The sequence below is a fragment of the Fistularia commersonii genome, chromosome 3, assembly GCF_037954325.1.
Source record: "Fistularia commersonii isolate RoL2024-O1a breed Wild chromosome 3, RoL_Fcom_v1.0, whole genome shotgun sequence".
Taxonomy (NCBI): domain Eukaryota; kingdom Metazoa; phylum Chordata; class Actinopteri; order Syngnathiformes; family Fistulariidae; genus Fistularia; species Fistularia commersonii.
This window is the reverse complement of record NC_141286.1, coordinates 20,812,879-20,831,557: the sequence shown is the minus strand read 5'-3', so window position 1 is coordinate 20,831,557 and position 18,679 is coordinate 20,812,879. Positions and strand designations below refer to the sequence as shown.

The 18,679-nt window shown below is 40.6% G+C and overlaps 1 protein-coding gene across 1 annotated transcript in view; it reads right to left on the bottom strand.

Moving 5' to 3' along the window:
- Positions 1-402: 402 nt before the first annotated feature.
- ddb1 (damage-specific DNA binding protein 1) overlaps positions 403-18,679 on the bottom strand; it is a 52,329-nt gene continuing 34,052 nt past the window's right edge. The window contains exons 19-27 of the mRNA XM_086144056.1: positions 17,586-17,709; positions 15,433-15,597; positions 14,822-14,916; positions 12,745-12,915; positions 9,054-9,163; positions 8,237-8,406; positions 4,188-4,290; positions 3,488-3,611; positions 403-1,090 (exon numbers count right to left, since the gene is read on the bottom strand). Of these exons, the coding sequence (XP_086000182.1) occupies positions 1,007-1,090; positions 3,488-3,611; positions 4,188-4,290; positions 8,237-8,406; positions 9,054-9,163; positions 12,745-12,915; positions 14,822-14,916; positions 15,433-15,597; positions 17,586-17,709 (1,146 nt within the window). The 3' untranslated portion in view covers positions 403-1,006. The remainder of the gene's footprint in view (positions 1,091-3,487; positions 3,612-4,187; positions 4,291-8,236; positions 8,407-9,053; positions 9,164-12,744; positions 12,916-14,821; positions 14,917-15,432; positions 15,598-17,585; positions 17,710-18,679) is intronic.

Here is an 18,679-nt window from a genome sequence, read left to right as displayed (position 1 = left end):
ATCCAAGGGTAACACATAACACATACTTTTTCCAGCCAGGTCTATAAATGTTTAAGTGCTATGTTGAATATGAAAAAAAAAAAAATCAGGAAATTTATGAACAATGCAGTAATCCTGGTAATTCCAAGGGGTTCATATACTTTTTCCTCACAACTGGAGGCAATATTCCCAAATTTTAGGGGATTTAGCTAATCTTGTTGTAATGTTTTGTGATATTTAGAATTGATTTTTTTTCCCATTCAAATTGGCAACTTGTTTTGTGATATCAAGGCAAAAAGGGATATTATTTTTTTGCTGCTTTAACAAAAATCATTTTGGCTCAAATACCAACTTAATCCAATATTCAATAATTATAGGACACTTAATTAAAAATTTTGAAAAAGAAATTAAAAGAATTTGAGACACCGGTAGTAACAGTACTAAAGCAAAAGTTTATTAGAATAAACAAAGAGATCATCACATAGACAAAACAGCTATAAATCTATTGTTTTCCTCATCTTGATTCTCTTAACAGCGTGTTTGTTTCTCCAAGCATCAATAATAAACCTGAAATATGAAAATCTGTTACATTTAAACTGTGAGGTGGAGAGGATGTGCTGATGCTAAACCTGCCTGAAACAGTCACAAATATCCCAAAGTGTCTTTTTGGTGAGAAACATATCTGCATTATACCTATTTATAATCACACATTACTTGCAAACACACACGCGCCCGCACACACACACACACACACACACACACACAGACCAATGTCTTCACTTTGGTCTTTTTTGTTGTCCAAACAGGATGCTATGCCTGGAGACTTCTCAGATCTAAACTCTGGTGCAGCACCGCCAAGGTCTCACCGGTTGGCGAATCACTGAAGTCTGAAGGACGAACGTGCACACATTGTTTATTTATAAATATTTACAAATCCGAAAAAAAAACAAAAAAAAAACAAAACAACCCAGACTACTCCTTCCCCGGTTATTTAGCCCGTCCTCCCTTTATCAGCACAGGTGGGAGGCTAGTGGATCCTCGTCAGCTCCTCCACAATCTTAATGACCTCGTCCACTGTGGCTTCACGCTTCATGCCGCTGCCGTCATCGATCTGGAATTGAACGACAGTGAGCTTTTTGAAATACAAACCTTTCCGGGGCTCGTGCTTAATATTAAAAATCGAAGTGCCACAAGTTGTGTCCCTTTATTCTCATTTCTTTTTTTATAGTTTCATTCAGCTTTATTGGTGCCATTGTTCCGATGTCTCTATTATCCCACGAACCCCTTGGGATCTTTTATTATTTCCCACAGAGTAGTTTCCTCTGCATCTCAACATGGAACCACCTGATCAAATGAGAGATTGTAACAAATTTAACATCTTTGCGGCGCTGCCAAACAAAAACAAGACATTTGAGAAGATTTTTTCTGATGGAGACAACTCTGGTTGGGGGTAAAACGGCGTACTGACATTATTAAGGGATGAATCAATTTGGGAGAACAATCATTTCTTGCAGCTATACTAGATTGAAGCGAGGGGTGGGAATACGGGAATGTACATATCGATGGCTGGAATGCAAAACCTATCTGAAAAAAAAAAACAACACTTTTTTCGAGAAATGAAAAATGTTTCATTTGATTATAGTATGGTCTTTGTTAAAGATATTCAAGAATATTCTATTGTTCAGACTATATTTCTATGTTATAATTTAAAAATACAAAGCATGTATTTCTCCCACTGACAACGCAGATAAGTGTTTTTTTTTCTCTAATTTTTTTCTGCTTTATTGTGCACATAGGAGTTTTGTCATGTGACATTTATGTCAAAAGAAGGGGCGGGGTTATCTTGCAGATAGACTGAAAATGTACATTTCTCACCATTTAATGCAAAAACCCAAAATCGAAAAATTTGCAGATAGGAGGTTTTGCATTCCTGACGTCGATATTTTGAAGACACTATTTTAAACTTGGGACGTAACCATTCGAAAATTGGCAAAGTTTGCTTTGCTGCAGCAGTGAAATCGAGACAACTGTGGAGCCCGTCTTTAGTTCTTCTAAACTGAGAAAAAGAATAAAAGCACACTATTTTTAATGGAGTTCAGACATTTTTACACACTACGTCTTTCAGAGTCTTAAAATCAGTGCAAAATATAACAAAGTTTTGTAAAACCATGCGATGCTGTGGCATCAACTACCTGCAGAGTGGAATTCACTAAATGCTGGGTCTCGGTAGTGCAAGGCATTTAAGACCAGCGCCTTCAGTTCAAGCACTAAACTGTCCCCTGGAAGACGCCCGTTTGTTTGCTCTGAGACTCCAGAGCTGGTGTCACATTTAGTTTTCAATCGCTGTCCGTCTTCACTGTGAGGCGGAATTCATCCCGTTGCTTCTTTCGGCGTCAAGTCACCACTTAACGTCGCCGATGCGGCTACACTGGCAGCCAGCACTTGTTTTGCCAAACTATTCTCCCCCCACCATTCTTCAACAAGTTTTTTTTTTTCTCTTGCTTTCCCGTTCATGAATTTCACCCGCTGATAGCACCGCATTATGTTATAAATGAAGGTGTCTAAATTGTAGACAATAAAGAAGACTACCGAAAATGATATTTGCCTTCGGTGGCCGTCAAAGGTGCGGTGCTGCAGAGCTCACTGGTGGAAACCATTGGATAATGTGCCAGATGATTTGTTTACACGGTTTCAGAGTAATTTATGCCATAACTGATCAGTTCATTTGGCTTTTTGGCCCAATGATGACTTCCCTCATTTGCACTGACCTCTCCTGTTGACTTTTCCAGTCAACAAATACCATAACAAATGAGGTCGTGAGGCTGCCTGTCAATCAAATATTCGAATAAAGCTAAGCCTCTGTAAATGAAAAGACTACTTCACTCTTAAATAAATAACTGGAAATTAAATTATCGAAATGTTCGGTACTTGGAAAAAAAAGCTTGTATATCATATATCTGGGATACAGTATCACAGTCAGACAATATCCAATTACAGATATAATCTATACATCCAAATGGGGTAAATTTGTGGCAGCATTTTATCAGTATTTCACCGTCAGGAGAATCGCACAATTTCTGGTGCATTTTCTGGCAAAGGAATACTTCCAATTATTGTTTCTCCACCCAAGCATCAGATGAAGACAATCCCAATATACTTGTTTATCAGCCAAAAAGTGATTCAGCAACCTTTTCTTTCACAAATGGCACAGTGGTTTATAGATCCTCTTGGCTGAGCTAAGGAGCATCTTGTGCATGCGTTCTCAAGGGTTTTCAGGGAAACGTGACAAAATATTCACGCTTCCTTCAGAGGAGTGCCTCACAATGCTTGAATTCACTTTTAGATTTTTCACTTTTTTTTTCTATAATGTAAGAAGATAAGCGTTGTTCATGATATATCGCTGAGTAAATCTCAAAAATTTGTCGCAAGAATGTGTGAAGTGCTATGGGGGAAAAGGGGGGGAATTACATGTTTTCAAAATTTGAATAAACATTCGTAAAGCACGTACCTGCAGAGTGCTGACCACCTCTTGCATTTTGGCTCTGCCAAGATCGAGGAAGCTCTCGATCAGATCCCCGTCGATAAACCCCGTGGCTTGCTCCGTTTTGCGCTCCGTGTGGAAGGACCTCCAGGTGCAGTGGCGGTCAAGGAAAATCAATACGAGCCGGCGGATCTGAGGGCCGCGCAACAGCTCGAAGCCCGCCCCTCTGCAAGCGGGAACGATTCCTGGGGCTGTGCGGGGGTTGGGGACGGAGGAGTCGCTCTGGCGTTATTAACGTTCGCTGTGTTGCAGGGTAACTGCGTTTGTAACAAAACAAATCCATAATCCCTTCTGACTCGAGTAACCAGCAGGCATCGTACCGCTTGGCGCCATAGGGGAGACTCTGAAAAGTTACTGCAAATTGATAACCAATGACAATGATAGAAGCATAATCAATTTACTGAGTTCCCCGTATAAGAGGTGTGATATTGCAGCTTCCGACAATGAGGATTCGCTGTGTCGAGTGTCAGGGGTATATCCCACTTAAAAGAATGTGTTTATAGTTCAACTGGCTTACTTACAATAACTTTATATGATATCATTTGTCCAGGGGTTTGGTTTCAAAGCTGATCTGAGCAGTTATTACCGCTGTCACTCTAATCCCGGCAGAAGGTGTCCCCATCTCGGTGACGGAGGGAGAATGCTCGGCTGAACGTATCAAGGATATAAGCTGTGCTCGATCTTGCCCACGCTCTTGATGACCTTGTTGAGGCGGTTCTGCAGGTCCAGGAGGAGGCTGTACCAGCCCTCGGAGAGGGAGGTCACCAGACCTGAAAGATCACAGAGTGAGAGAAAAAAATTAATAAAACAACAAATCGACAAATGAGCATTTCAAAACAAAAAAAAAAGAAGTTGTGTATAGTACAACACCTCACACGGTCAGCTGCACTTGAGGCTAAAGCTGGATGTAGTAAAAATAAATACAACACAATGCAGATTTACCTCGTGGTAACTGTGTTATCTTGTTGACTGATGGACAGGTGACACGAAAGCCACGTCCTCCCAAGCGAATGTTTCAAGTTGAAAGAGAATTATGACTGCCTTCCTATTTACCCAAGTTTCATGCTGGTATGCTTGAACTATTTAATGGTGGCAGTTATGTAGGATCATCAATAATTCATCTCAACTTCCCTGCCAAACCTTACAGTTTGTCAAGGCTTTGAGGGAGTAACACGTTTTCCTTCATGCACAGGGGTACAACCTGTGTAACTGAGTATATTATGATGGTGATCTAGGGACATCGTCTGCACTGAAACATATAAAGTTCCTTAAGTCTAAGAACGGTGGGGTCAGCTGACACGTCTTCACTGATCATCATTATACCTTAGATGCTTTACGCTACAGTCTTCATTAGAAGTATTTGGACACAAGAGTGCATCTCTAGCATGGAACAGCAAAGAAACAACTCTGGGTAAGATCTTTCCTAGATGAATGACACATTTTTCCAAATAAAATAACCCAGGCTTTTATATTAGGCATTATCTTAACCGGAGTATATTATGGCAACATTTTTCCAGGTGTAATTTTGTACATTGTGTGATAAAATGGAGTAAGAGAGACGGATACATAAACAATATGAAAAAAGTGTATCGGTTAAAACTCTCAATAACTAAAAGCATGTTTTTTTTGTTTTTTTTTCAAAGCACGGATACTTTGCCAGAGGTTTATAAATCAGGCGAATCGTCGTGCAATCTAAATTTTTTAAATTTTTTTGAAGGAATAGGCTGTTCTAAAGAGCTCTGGAAGTTCAAGTAGGTTGGCAAGGTTGCCGCTTGCCAAAACATATTTTGTAAAATGCTTGTGCTTCTCGAGTTCAGCTGTAAGGGGTATTACTGATGTGGAAAGGTGTTGAAAAACAAAATGACACTTGGCCATGAAAAGACAGACTATGTAAAGTCACAAGAGTGAGGTCACCATACGCAAAAGTCAACAATGCTATGTTGACTCTGTAACTACTGGGTTCCAAACTTTCTCTGGCATTAGCATAAGAGCTGTGACCCGAAAGCGCCACGAAATGGGTTGCCATGGCAGCGTAGCTGCGTGCGAGCCTCTGAAGTAGTGGAAAGTAGTGTTCCGGGGGAGTGACAAATCATGCTTTCCTTTCTGGCAGTCTGATGGATGCGTCTTGGTTCAGCAGTTATCAGCAGAATACTACCTGCCTGACTACACTGAGCCAACTGTTGCGTTTGGAAGAGGAGATGGTGTAGTTTCTTTCTTTTTCTCCAGGGGAGTGGGCTAGGCTTTTTAGTTCCAGTGAAGGGAACTCTTACCGAGGCATTTTGGAGAATTCTGTGTTTCCAACTACCTGGGAATGGATTGGAAAAGGCCCTTTACTGTTTCTAACATTACTTAGCCCCAGAGCACAAAGCATGGTCCATTAAGACACGGTTGGGTGTGTTTGGTGTGAAAGAACTTGACTGGTCTGCACAGAGACCTGAGCTCAACAGCATCCGACACCTTTGGGATGAGCATCAGTGTCTGACCTCGCATATGTTCCGCTGGATGAATGCACCTAAATTCCCAAAGGCACGGTCCAAAAATGTCATGGAAAGCCATTCCGAAAGAGTGGAAATGGTTATTCCTGCGAACATCAATGAGTTTAGAACGGAATGGCGTGAGGGTACTTGTAAGCGTCTTAAACCCTCAACTTCTGGGGTAGTTCCAATTCAATTTCAGTTGTTTTTTTTTTTTTTTTAATGTTTAAAAGCCTGATCAGCTAGTTGCTTTTCGTCATAAGTTGTGTTTTTGTGTGTCTGACAGGTGAGACTGTAAGTAGTACATCAAGTTTGAATACAACCTGTAAATGGTCAGCATTAGGTAAATGGTAAATGCGTTCAGGGCCATTTATCTTGTTTTGTCATTGGATGAAAAGAAGGAGAGCACAGTACATAGGAAATATAATAGCTTGTTATAGATATGGGGTGAACGGTGAGACTGTAGTCAGCGCTGGTCAAACATAAATGGTTATTCTTTTCCTTAATTGTGGGTTACACGACACAACTCCGGCAGTGAATAAAAACACACTAAAACTGGTGTTGTTTTGTATATTTTTGTGTCGTGTATAAATAAGTATGTCCACACCAAACTATACGGCTTTAGACACAGTGACCAAGTATCAGGGCATTATTTCTTATCCTAAGTGGTTAGGTCTTGGAATAAACTTATTTTTCAGTACTTTCGAAACATGGCTTGGAACACTTTTGCAAAACCACAGCAATAGTAATTATACTTTGACTCCCTCACATAGTCTCAACTGTAATTTAAAAGGGAGACAAAGTTTTAACAAACTCCATAAAGTAGCGCTGGCGATGCACCAAAATGTTGCATGTCTTGTCATCTGCAATTGTTTCAGCTGCTGGTGTCTGTGGCGCTCTCACGGTGATCAGACTACTGCTGGGTTCCAGAAGTACGCAAAAACCTTTTTGGTGATTTAGACACTATATGATTCTGCACCTGTGCTTTTTGTATGCAGAAAAATGCAAATTCACCTGAAAAAAAGCTCTTGATGGGACTTTTCTGAACACATATATGGCTGATCTGGCTCGGGTAATTGTTTTTTTTTTCACTTTAAAACACCTCCATGTAGAAAAGAAAAGGCTTATTTGTTCAGGAAAAGTTTAATTGTAAACCACTAACATTTGCCAACAGATGTACTGAATGGGTTTATAGATTCCCCTGAATATGTAGGCTGCAACTCGAATCGATTCAGACATTCTGTATCGGTGAAGGTGTATGTGCATTGATGAAAAAAAATGAAAAGAAAGCACTTAGTGCAACAATAAATCTTTATATGAGGCTGTTATACCAAGTTCTATTATTTCAGATGAAAACTGCTGGATTTGTTCCTTATTCTCTGTCTGTACCCCTTGCACTCTTCAATCTCTACTCCTTTCCTCAAAAGGTAGCAAGTCAGTGAAGACACTGACATTGTGCACCCGAAGGCTCAAAGATACAAGTTCAAAATAAGTTCAGGTTTCACAAGAAAGTTTTGGGACTCTTTCAAAATGTTCATGACATAACGTCATGGAAAACAGACGAGTCGATAATCCCGCCCACAAAGTGAGAGGTCACTGTTGGGGTAACGATATATGTATACGATGCCGAAGATGTTTCTCCACACAGTCTGAAATTCGAACACAGCTAACAGAGTGTCAGAGTGAGCGATATATTGTCATATAATTTCCACTGACAGCATTCATTCTTTACAGTTTAAAAATGATATTTGGTAAATCTGTGTGGAATTCTTATTTGCAGCTAACCCAACAGTAGAGCAAATAGCATGCAGTATTTAGTTTAAATTGCCATGAGGCTGTATTTGAATATTGAGGGGTTGCTTTAAAGAATAAAGATATTGCGGCACACCGACCGATAATAATTGGCTACTGAACATTTAATTAGATCTATACATTCATCGTAGAAAAGAGAATTATATCAATTGTTGAGAAAAGCCCTATGCTGTCTTTTAACTATACTGACAAATGCATTTAGGAACACCTCTTAATCACCGGGTGAATTTCATTATTCAAATCCCTTGTCGCAGATGAATGAAACGCATCAGCATTCATACCTCATGTATTTGTTAAAGGATGAGCATGTCAGCAAATTCAAGCATTGTTCAGTTATAGTATGACAATGTTGTTACTGCACAGAATATCAGGAGTGATGGCCTGTTACACCACTACGTCAATAGGCGAGTGTGGTTTCGCACGTACTTACCAATCATGCCGTTGACAGTGCCAAACAGGACAGAGCCCTGGGTGGGCGTGGAACTCTCACCCAGGTTCTGTAGCACCAGAGAGCCATGGCAGAAGACGTTGACAAACTCGCCGAGATGGAAGACCCCCACCTCCTGGAGATGCTGGCGCTCCTCGTCCGTGGTGGCCGCGCTGACCATGGAAGGGCAAGTTAAGAGGGTTTAATGATTAAAATTGTTGTGAAGCAAAAGGACAGAAGGAAATCAGGTACGGTAAGAGCAGAGGGAGAGGTGTTAAGGAAACAACACAGGCAGGATATGAGAATTGACCTTAGCGATGGTGATCGATTTAGAGAAAAACAGGAGGACTGGACATCAAAAGCTTTAGAAAGGTCAGAGAATAATAGAGTGCTAATGGATAAAAGCATGAGGAACAGTATAGAGGACAACCGGAAGAGAGATGTGATACAAAAACAAAGGTCAACGGCATTGAGAGGTTCAAGTTGATGTATTAGGTAGAAAACTGGAGATGGCATCGATGAAATGCATTTGCTTTAAGGGCAAATACTTCACTATTTCCATGAAATCAGTATGAGTGTACAGGTAAAATGACTAAAGTGAGAAAAGCAGCGGAGTAGCGCAGTGACACTGGTTGGATGAGTCATATTTTCAAATCTAAAAATTCAGCCCTCTAGTCATGGATGCTTCCTTTAAATAAAAGGCATTATGGAAAAGAGGGAAGTATTCTGATCGGACAAAGTGACATTTGAAGTTTGATACATGATCGGACCAAATTAAAGCAAACCAGCGCTTTTTTTTCTTCCTTCTCCAGCTCCTCACCTGTCCTTCTGGCAGACAAATAGGTTGAATGCGTTCTCTGCTCCCAGAAAGTTGTCGTCATCCAGGATTTCAACTGCACTCATCCAGTTTGGATTGAAGTCACGCGCAATCTAGTGGGAAACACAAGGAGGAGCGTTGCAGCAAAAGTCTTGCTTCGACCATAAGGCAAGGCAGGGGTTCACCCAAATTACCAATGAGCAACAAAGTGCTGAAACCACCAAGTCTAAAAATAAGATACAGTCAGGGTAGGAAATGGATCATTTGAATTAGAATGCACACATAGAGCACGGGAGATAGAGGGTATAATAGTAAACCATACACCTTGACAGGAGCTGGACCAATCCTGTATTACAAAAAAAAAAAAAAAACATCTGCAGGATGATATTTACATGCTCATTAATTACATGTTGCTCACAAAACACTGCATAACAAAGCCCAGCAGGCAACCGCTTGTGCTGCAACCTCCCTCTCACGTAAACACACCAGCAAACATGCTAAATGTAATTAGCCCGAAATATGTGTCCCATGGTTCATTCCATTTCATCCCAGACGCTACGCTGCGGGACGCCTTGTGTACTCACTGAACCAAACACCACGGAGGACACAACATCTTGTCAAACAATGCGCTGTTTTCTTCACCCACATCCCAAAATTGTCAGAAGTTTGATTGCAAATATTATTGAAGTTGCAGCAAATAAAAGATGCCAGGAGTCAGCTCAAGCAAAAATGAAAAGAATAAATGCACGCGTGCACACACACATGCACGTGCACATACACTCTTCCCGAGCAGATAAATGTGCTGTTGATAGCTGTGATTCGGTCAATGCAAATTTATGTATCAACAGCAACAGAGCCTTTAATTGTGACACTTCACTGTCATTCCTAGTGCATTTTCTTCTCTTTTGCTCCTTAACCTAACTCTTTATGAGTATGTAACAATGACCAGATTAAATCAGGTTTGGATGTGAACCGAATGAAAATGGCTGGCGTCGAGCACCACAGCAGGCAGCCTGGCAAAACTGCAACTTCCCTTTTCAGTCCGATTTGTGACAGTTTCGCCCTGTCAAGCCAGTCACTGACAGTTATCTCGCGGGGCATGCTTAATACGAGGGATGACACATAGCTAATGAGGAACGAGGGCATTTGAAAATGATGAATTAGGAATTGGGTAATCCAGTAACATTTTTTTTTTTTAGTATGGCTATCAATGCCAGCTTAGATTGAACCAGCGGCACAGCACGTTTTTTTTTTTTTAACTTATGGCTGAGCAGAAAGGTGTGTTGGCAGGAATTCTTATGGCTTTTGGTCGCATAGCTCAGATCGGTCAGTCTCAGTGGAAAGTCATTCACTCTTTTAATCTGACAGCCTGTTGTGTTGTTTCAGCCAATTCTGGCTAGTTGCTGTGCCAAAGGCTCTTTCCACAGGCTGTTGGACAAATTGTCTTAGCAACAATTTTTGATCATCTGAAAATGTAAAACCTAATGAAGAATTCCAATTTACCTTTAAAATTTGTGAATACAGAGCAGGGGGGGTCAACCGACCTATGAGAAATTACAATCTCAAGACCTAATTTCTATCATTCTCTATTTGCTGTGCTGCTCCTGGTGTTCTTAATCACTCTCAGGGTTGGGGGGCTGGGGAAGGGGTTGAAGAATTGTTACTTATGACTCAGTGTCGCCTTTCTTCAACTGGCAGACAGTTAGTTTATTAAAAGTAGCTCCGGCTCAAGAATGCGTGGAGGGCCAAATCTCAAACCGACCCTGATTAATTTGTTCCGTGCCTTTTGTGCTTTGTTTGCACCGAGGCACATTTGACATGACACTGTTCAGGGGAGTGAGCCAATGTTTTCTATTACCTCTATCAATTTAATTTCCCAAATTTGTTTGCATAAGCATCAAGTTGGCCGGAGACATTTTTTCCTTCATTGAATTTCTCGCTGATAATTAGTGGATATGACCTAACCGAGTGGTACCTTAGCATTAGCTGACAGAAATTGTTCGAAAGCATCTCGACACAGAGGCATGTTTTAATCTTAGCGGTGTATCCGAGATTCAATTTTTGGCATTCTGACAAACAAACATAAAAATGTACGTCTAAACTCAATATTTTGATAAACATGAGGTACATCTGTATGAACAGAATGAATTCACAATTTTACTGCAGCCAAGCTTTCAGTTATGTGTGTCACTAGAAATATCTTTCCAATTCAAATAACTGAAATTAATTATGAACATCAGTCTGGCTGCTCCCGCCATTCACCAATCTGCAAGACGTAGTGAGGGCTGTTTAGGAAATATGAAAACTTGTCAACACAAGTACCCTTGTGAGGACAAATGTTGCCTGATGCCGATGGTCGCATTTGTTAATGCAAGATTGTTGCCCTTGCTGAGGTAGATTGAACAATATGACAGGCGGATTTACTTTGAAGGATAAATAGAAATACACAAAAACATCAGTGTTTGCTGGCTCATCGGACAGTATTTGTCATGTTTGGTCACTGACTGGTCGGTGTTGCTCATTACTCAGCATGGCTGTAGACTTGGTCAAATTACCCAGAGGAGTGTGTGTATAGAAATTGTTATTAAAAGGGAACCCCGCCTGGGAGGACCAATTGGCATGAAAATGCTTTTATGTTTGTCTCATACTGGAAGGTGGTGTTAAGAAAAACACAGAGAATTGTTATTTCTTAAAAAACATATTTTAACCTACAGGCGCATCCACTGTTTTGCAAGTACAATGCATACTGGGTTTGATGACTTATACAGGTTGTTAACCCGGGTGTTAACTTTTGCTCAGTGCAGTGTATATGGTAATAATGCTTTTGGGTGCATTTCCAGTCCAAGGGAAAAGAAAGGGACTGGGATCCCTTGAACGCCTCAAGTAATCCTGAACTGAACGGAGACCAGAATAAATTTAACAAGATTACTTTGAGTAATACTGAGAGGTACAGTTGTGTTCAAAATAATAGCAGTGTTGTTAAAAATGTGGGTAAAGCTCAAAATCCTTCTAATATTTTCATTTCCATTCACTGGAAACACAGCATATTATATTTTACCTGAAAGCATCGAGACAAAAGTAGCAATAATTTGAATTAATTTACAGAAAATGAAGAAAAAGTGGTTGTGGGCTGTTAAAAAAAAATAGCTGTCTGAATTTTTCATAACAAACTCAATGAACTGAAACAACTTTAAGATTTGGCATTCCTGTGATTCACAAAACTAATATTTAGTAGCATAACCACTGTTTTTTTAGAACTGCTTCACATTCACATCCGTGTTGCATGGAGTCAACCGACTTCTGACACCTGGAAACAGGTATTCCATCCAAGGATGATTTGAAAACCTTCCACAATTCCTCTGCATTTCTTGGTTTTGCCTCAGAAACAGCATTTTTGATGTCACAACACGAGTTCTCTATTGGATTAAGGTCCGGGGATTGGGCTGGCCACTCCATAACCTTGATTTTGTTGGTCTCTACCCACATTTTTAACAACGTTGCTACTATTTTGAACACAACTGTACATACACAGGAGTATCTGTTTGATCAAAGCAAGAACCAAAAAACCGAAGGGCCTTTATTACGCAACCTACCCTGTATCAAGAACAAGAATCCTGAGGTCTCTTTTCTCAAGCCAAATTCACACATACACTGCATCACTTGTTTAACCCTTTTTTTCCCCCCCACTTCTGACCTCTTCAAAGTTGCCCTCCATGGGTTTGTACGCCAGCAGCAGGACGGACCTCATCAGGTCTCCCACCAGGATAAAATCCCCTTTGGTCTTCAGGTAGAGGGCCATGATGTTGTTGTAGTGGTTGCATTCGGTTCTCAGCTCCTTCTCCACTGTCCACTCATAAAGACGAACCTTCAAGTACAGTCAAGGAGAAAAGTATGAGGCCTTGCTTGAAGAACTGTCTGACAGTTCAGTCTCACACCGCTATTATTTCGGATATTATGTGCCTCAGTGAATCTGAGGATTAAGTGCTGTGTTATCTGTAGCCACACTGCGCAAACAATTAACTAATTACACCCGCTGTTTCACACTGCTGGATCCTTTCGACCGTTTTTAAAAAATTAATTTGGGGTGACTGATTGATTTGTACCTCCTGATCACATTGCTATGCATTTGGCGTTCGGACGTTGTAAGACACTGAACACAAAATGTGAATTTGGAGCTACAGAGTGCTTGCATTCCTGCTGAGAAAAGACGCAATTGACCAAAAATTTGATTGGGATCTAAAAAGAGAGAGAGAAGGTCAGGACTTTTGTCTCACTTTCCCATTTTCATTTCAGTACTTATCAGTTTGAAAAATGTTTTCTCCGCTCACTTTTTATTTCACCCAACTTTAATCCTTTGAATACACAAGCACTGTAGGACAAAGACTGACAAACTTGTACTTTAGCCAGTGACCTCATACTTCTTAGGCCCATGCACCCCTTGCACGGTGCCTATGTGAAGCATTATACCAATGATATGAAAATGATAAAAATCTCTCTCGAAGCACTGTGACAACGTCTGAACAGATGCACAGCCTCAAAGCGCAGCACAAATTAAAATGTTATTTAGTATGCTGTGCAAACTATCAATGTTGATGTTAAATTCATCATTTCTCTCGCTCTTTTTGGCCCTCTGCTGCAGAGAGTGTGACGTGAGCTGCGTGTCTGAGGACAGAGCAGTGCGCTACTGGGATGTGTCCTGTGGTATCCATTACTTACATGTATTATCTTTCTAAATATCGGCATTTTACACAAAGATCGCTTTCGGGGGAGGGGGAGGTGAGGTATGCGACAACCGATAACAGTATTTATCATTCAATGTATTTATTTAAAATAAAGCAGAAAGCAGGAAATCTTAGCGGCATGGGAAGTTCGAAGCTTACAATCAACTTGGGTTCCTCTAAAATAACAGTTAATATCTAGACTTTTAATTTGACAGAAATGCAAGATTAAGGTGTCAGTTGCTTGCCTGTTCTTTTGAGCTATTCAATGAAAATTAGTGGTGCGTTTCGGCTTTTGGGAATAAGATTTCCGGTGTGACGATATCCTGAAACTTCATGCAATGGCCAATGCCTGTCTTTTTTTTGTCACGAAAGGGTGCCTTTCAAGTGTGTAAGTCTTTAAATCTATGTATAGCTCAGCATAGATGAGTGTTTGGTAACAGGACAAGGAGCTGTCTACATCACACTGTATGCCACTGATTTCAAAGACCGATCTATTGGGAATTAAAACTGATTTGAAGCACTAATTGAGACTCTTTCTACGATCCCAATTTTCCAGGTTGTCACATTTCTGAAACATCTTTATTCATTTCTATATGGTTCTGTTTATAGTCCGTTATTCGGTGCACATCAAAAGCTGCTGCTGTGCATAGATGAACTATGAATAAATAAATAATGATCAACCAGACAATGAAATAGTCTTGAGCTACCATTACCATTGAAAGATTAGTATGACCCACGGCAACTTTGCCCCTTAATATGCCATGTATTTTGGTGTGTCGTAATAGGCATTCTTGACTATATTTCCATTGCGTTTTGCTTTTCCAATCAATTTGCATGCGGAGAATAATGGTTTTTCAGGAGTTCGCATATGCATAGGAACCCTGTTTTTGTCTTGAAAACATAACTTACATATTGAACAAAAGCCTGAGAGGGAGAATGCTGCACAAGAAAATATTCATTCTAATTTTAGTCAAAGTCCTACAGTGAACATACCTGCAACAGCATGACTTGTGGATTTGGTATGCCTGAACAACATAACCCATCACTTACTGTGCTATTGATGCTGGCTAGCAGTTTGCCATTGAACTCCACCATAGAGTAGACCGCTCCTTTAACCTCCTTCTCAGCAACCGTCTGCAGCTTTCCTGGAGGAAAGAGAACAATAACTGTTAGTCACCGCAATTTCATTTTCAGGTATTTGCGATCTTAGGGAGGCCGAGTCGAATGTGCTGCTTGACAACTGAGAGATAAGTGAAAAAGTTAATTAGAGGGGGCAAAGTGCGCAGAATTTCTACAACTGTGTTGGTAAAGGCTTGCAGGAAAACCGAGAGGCAGGCAGTGCAACTCGAGAGGGATGAAGTATGAAAGGAAATGAGGGGAACCAGTGGTGGTCAGTCTGATAAGAGGCGATAAGAAAATGATTAAGTGAGGCAGGAACCAAGACCAGTGTAGGACAAAGTGACCGCAAGTGGAGGGACAGGACGGAGCAGATGGAGGGGAAAATGACTGGCTGAGAGGGTAGCAAAGTACAACGGGCTATATGAGCGAGATGAGAGGACAAATGGGGCAAGTTTTGAGAAACAAGACAATGGAGTGAACTCGGGCTTGCTTGTGTTTGTGGGAGATAAAAGAAGAGCAAAATGAAAAGCGGGGGCACTGACCGTCAGTGTAGTGGAAGACAATTATACGTCCCTGCTTCGGCTCAGCCTCCTCGGGGTACACCATGGCAGTGCCGACAATGAAGTAAACTGATGGGTCCTTTCCCAGACGACACGACACCATGCTGAGGGCGTACTCACTAGGGAGGAACTGATGGGCATGGAGAACTGAAAGAGCCACAAAGAACAAATACCTTAGGTAACTAGGGTAAGAGATACACAATTGATCTCTTTTAACAAGATTTTCACATTTATATCCTAACTTTCCTCCAGGTTTAAAGGAGGTCAATACAAACTGGGTTCCATTTTCTCTAAGACAGAAAAAAAAAAAAGTCAGAGCCACACAACACTGTTTCTGAGCCCCCCGGGGGGCAAACCTCATGGACAACCCTAGATTTTGACCCAAAGGCATTGTTAGGCCACGGGCAACGCTGAAATTGATTCAGAGGGAGATATAAACCATTCATATATTGTGAGGATAATTCAGGTGAGGCTCAAAATGACAAAACGCACAGTCAAAATAAAGGAAAGATGAGATTCACGACAAACAGAAACAAAACGCAATTAAGCAGCAGGACACGAATACGTATGGCCAACAGGGAATTTTCCTTTGTTTGCCTAATTTGTTATTTTAATCACACGCGGTAATCTTTTTCCTGATTGCCAACAATTGAGCAATTAGAAATTCTTTCAATGTACTTACTTCACGAGCAAGAATTCAATAAAACTATCTTTGCCAACGTCAAGAGCCGATACCATTTATTTGCTGATAAATCCCGACCAATTAGGCTAATGAATATCAGTCAATAAATGAGTGCTGCCACACTGATGACTGTGTGCAATGATGTAGAGGAAATCTGAAGGGATTCAGTCAGTTTGTGGGACAAACATACATATTGCCTTCTGAAAAAGAATGGCCAAATGAGAGTTTTGTTCACATCTTGTGAAGTGTGACTGATCCCTGCCTCTGGCTTTTTGGTACTTCTGGACAATTGTGATTGAGTCAATACGGAGTGCAATGCCTTGTTGAGCTCCTAGCTAACTAAAACTAACACTTCATGTACCGTATATTGTACGTCAATTTCTCCAGCGGTTGGCCTGACTGGAGAGATTCATTGGTCATTAATCTCCCTTACTAGGCAGGTTAAATTTTTTTGCATCATTAAGGGAATCATCTCTTCCCTTTTCTTTCATGTAGGAAAAGACACTTGGATGCAGTCTCTCTTTCTCCACAAAAATCGGACGCACGGAATTATCATGCATTTGATCACATTTGACACGGCCAGCATCAATAATTTAGAAGATGACGATTTAGTCGAGTGAGACCTCACCTGACATTTTTTTTTTCCAAACCATACAGCAGATTAACTTCCACTTGCAGTGGTATATCAGCCACGTCAACCAAGTATTTACACAACAAACAATCACCTCACTTTTTACCTGAAAGGTGCCAATGCAGCTATATGCTAAAAAGTTTTTCAAAAAAGTATAAAAAACTGGAGAGGTTAATGCATAAGAACGTCTCGGTGTCTTGGATGATGGAAATCTCACATCCAAATGAGCGGTTTTCTGATTCGATCACACATTGATAAATTGGATTTTTCTGGAGCTACAACCTCCTGAACCAGCTCCTTATTTACATATAAGATGCCCTGAATTATGCAGGTATGGTAAGTCCTGGATTTCTAAAGGGAAAACTTGGCTCAGTGAAATCTGCATTGCAAAATAGCACCAAGTAACAACCTGACACATTCAACAGGACTGAACATAGTAGATGAAAATAGTGCACGTTATACAATCACACAGCTCACCTTCCCACGACTCTGTTAGGTAATGGTGCCTAATTGGCACTATTACAGCTAAATACTTAAAAGATAAACAAGAAAGACAGAACATGCCATTTATGATCATGACAAGGCCAGAGAGGGTGAACGCAGATTTCATGGCTGAAATAAGTGAGCCCCTTTGACTATGTATGAGCTTGCAAAAGCTTGATGAATAAGAGTCAAGTGCAGGCTGAGGAAAATAGTTCTGGACTGACCTGATTCTACTTGTAGTATTTCTCAGAGCTGAGCACATTATTTTATAATCAGAGGCACCATATGAAAGCACCAACTCTACGAGATCAAATGGAAATGCACATCCGGCTGTCTCACCTTCAAAGGTGTGCTGATCTACCACTAGCAGACTGTGAACCTCCACCTCTTCGCCAAAGGACGTCTCATGGGGGGAAGTGCTGCTGGGGAAGAGCTTACTGGAGCTCACGCTACTGGAGAGTGCCTAAAAGTATGTAGATTTATGAGAGAGGACAGGAAGAGAATTTAAGACAAAGAGAATTCTAAACAGGGGTGCGCTGCAATTTCAAATGTCTGTTTGAGTTCAATAGCACAGTGGGGGCCATCTGCAGTGCCAGATGTCCGGCATTAAAAATCAGGCGAACCATCTTTCTGGCCATCGTGCGTGAGGTGCATGCTCTTTGTTATCCCACTAACCCCCCAAGTTGTGTATCAAGGTTATAAATACAAACACGGATAAGATTACATCCTTGGGGAAGCAATAGCAACAGCTTGAGTAGGGACACATGCTGTCATGCAGAATAGGCTCAATATACTGCAGTGGTTGCCCAAATGAAACTCTTAAAAGCTGCAATTGTTGTCTGAGCAGCTTTTGGTGACAGATATGATTCATGCTATCTAAGGTTCCAAGGATGCCAGTGTTATTTGGCTAAGGAAGGGACGGCAATTAAAGAGAATAAAAATTAAAAAAAAATCAAATTGTTTGAATACTCCCTTTTCAGTTGAATTTTGAATTTATCCTTGTGTCTTTGAGTTACAGTACTCAAAGTATGAAAACTATTGCAGCAGTAAAACCGGTATCAATTATTTAGAAGCTTGCATGAATTTCGGAAGCGTCATAACGTTGGATTACTGAAATTATTTAAAAGCTAAAATTGTTCCAACAGCTGAAGTCCCATTTTAGAATTTTTGATGCTACTTGAAATGAAACTTACATCAACCCAAATGGATACAATCATATTAATAGTCCTGTCCATTACATTCAACTGTTTGTAAAAGGGTTTGGCTAGCTAAACAGTACTGCGTTGTAAAAGACGTGGGCTAGAGACTGGGTCACGTATCCTGGTCTAGTTATCCTTCAAAGTGTACACAGCAGGAAAAGACCAGAACACTCTGGCTTTACAACACACACAACTCATTTTGTGTCCCAAATAACAAATAACCAAATAAATAAA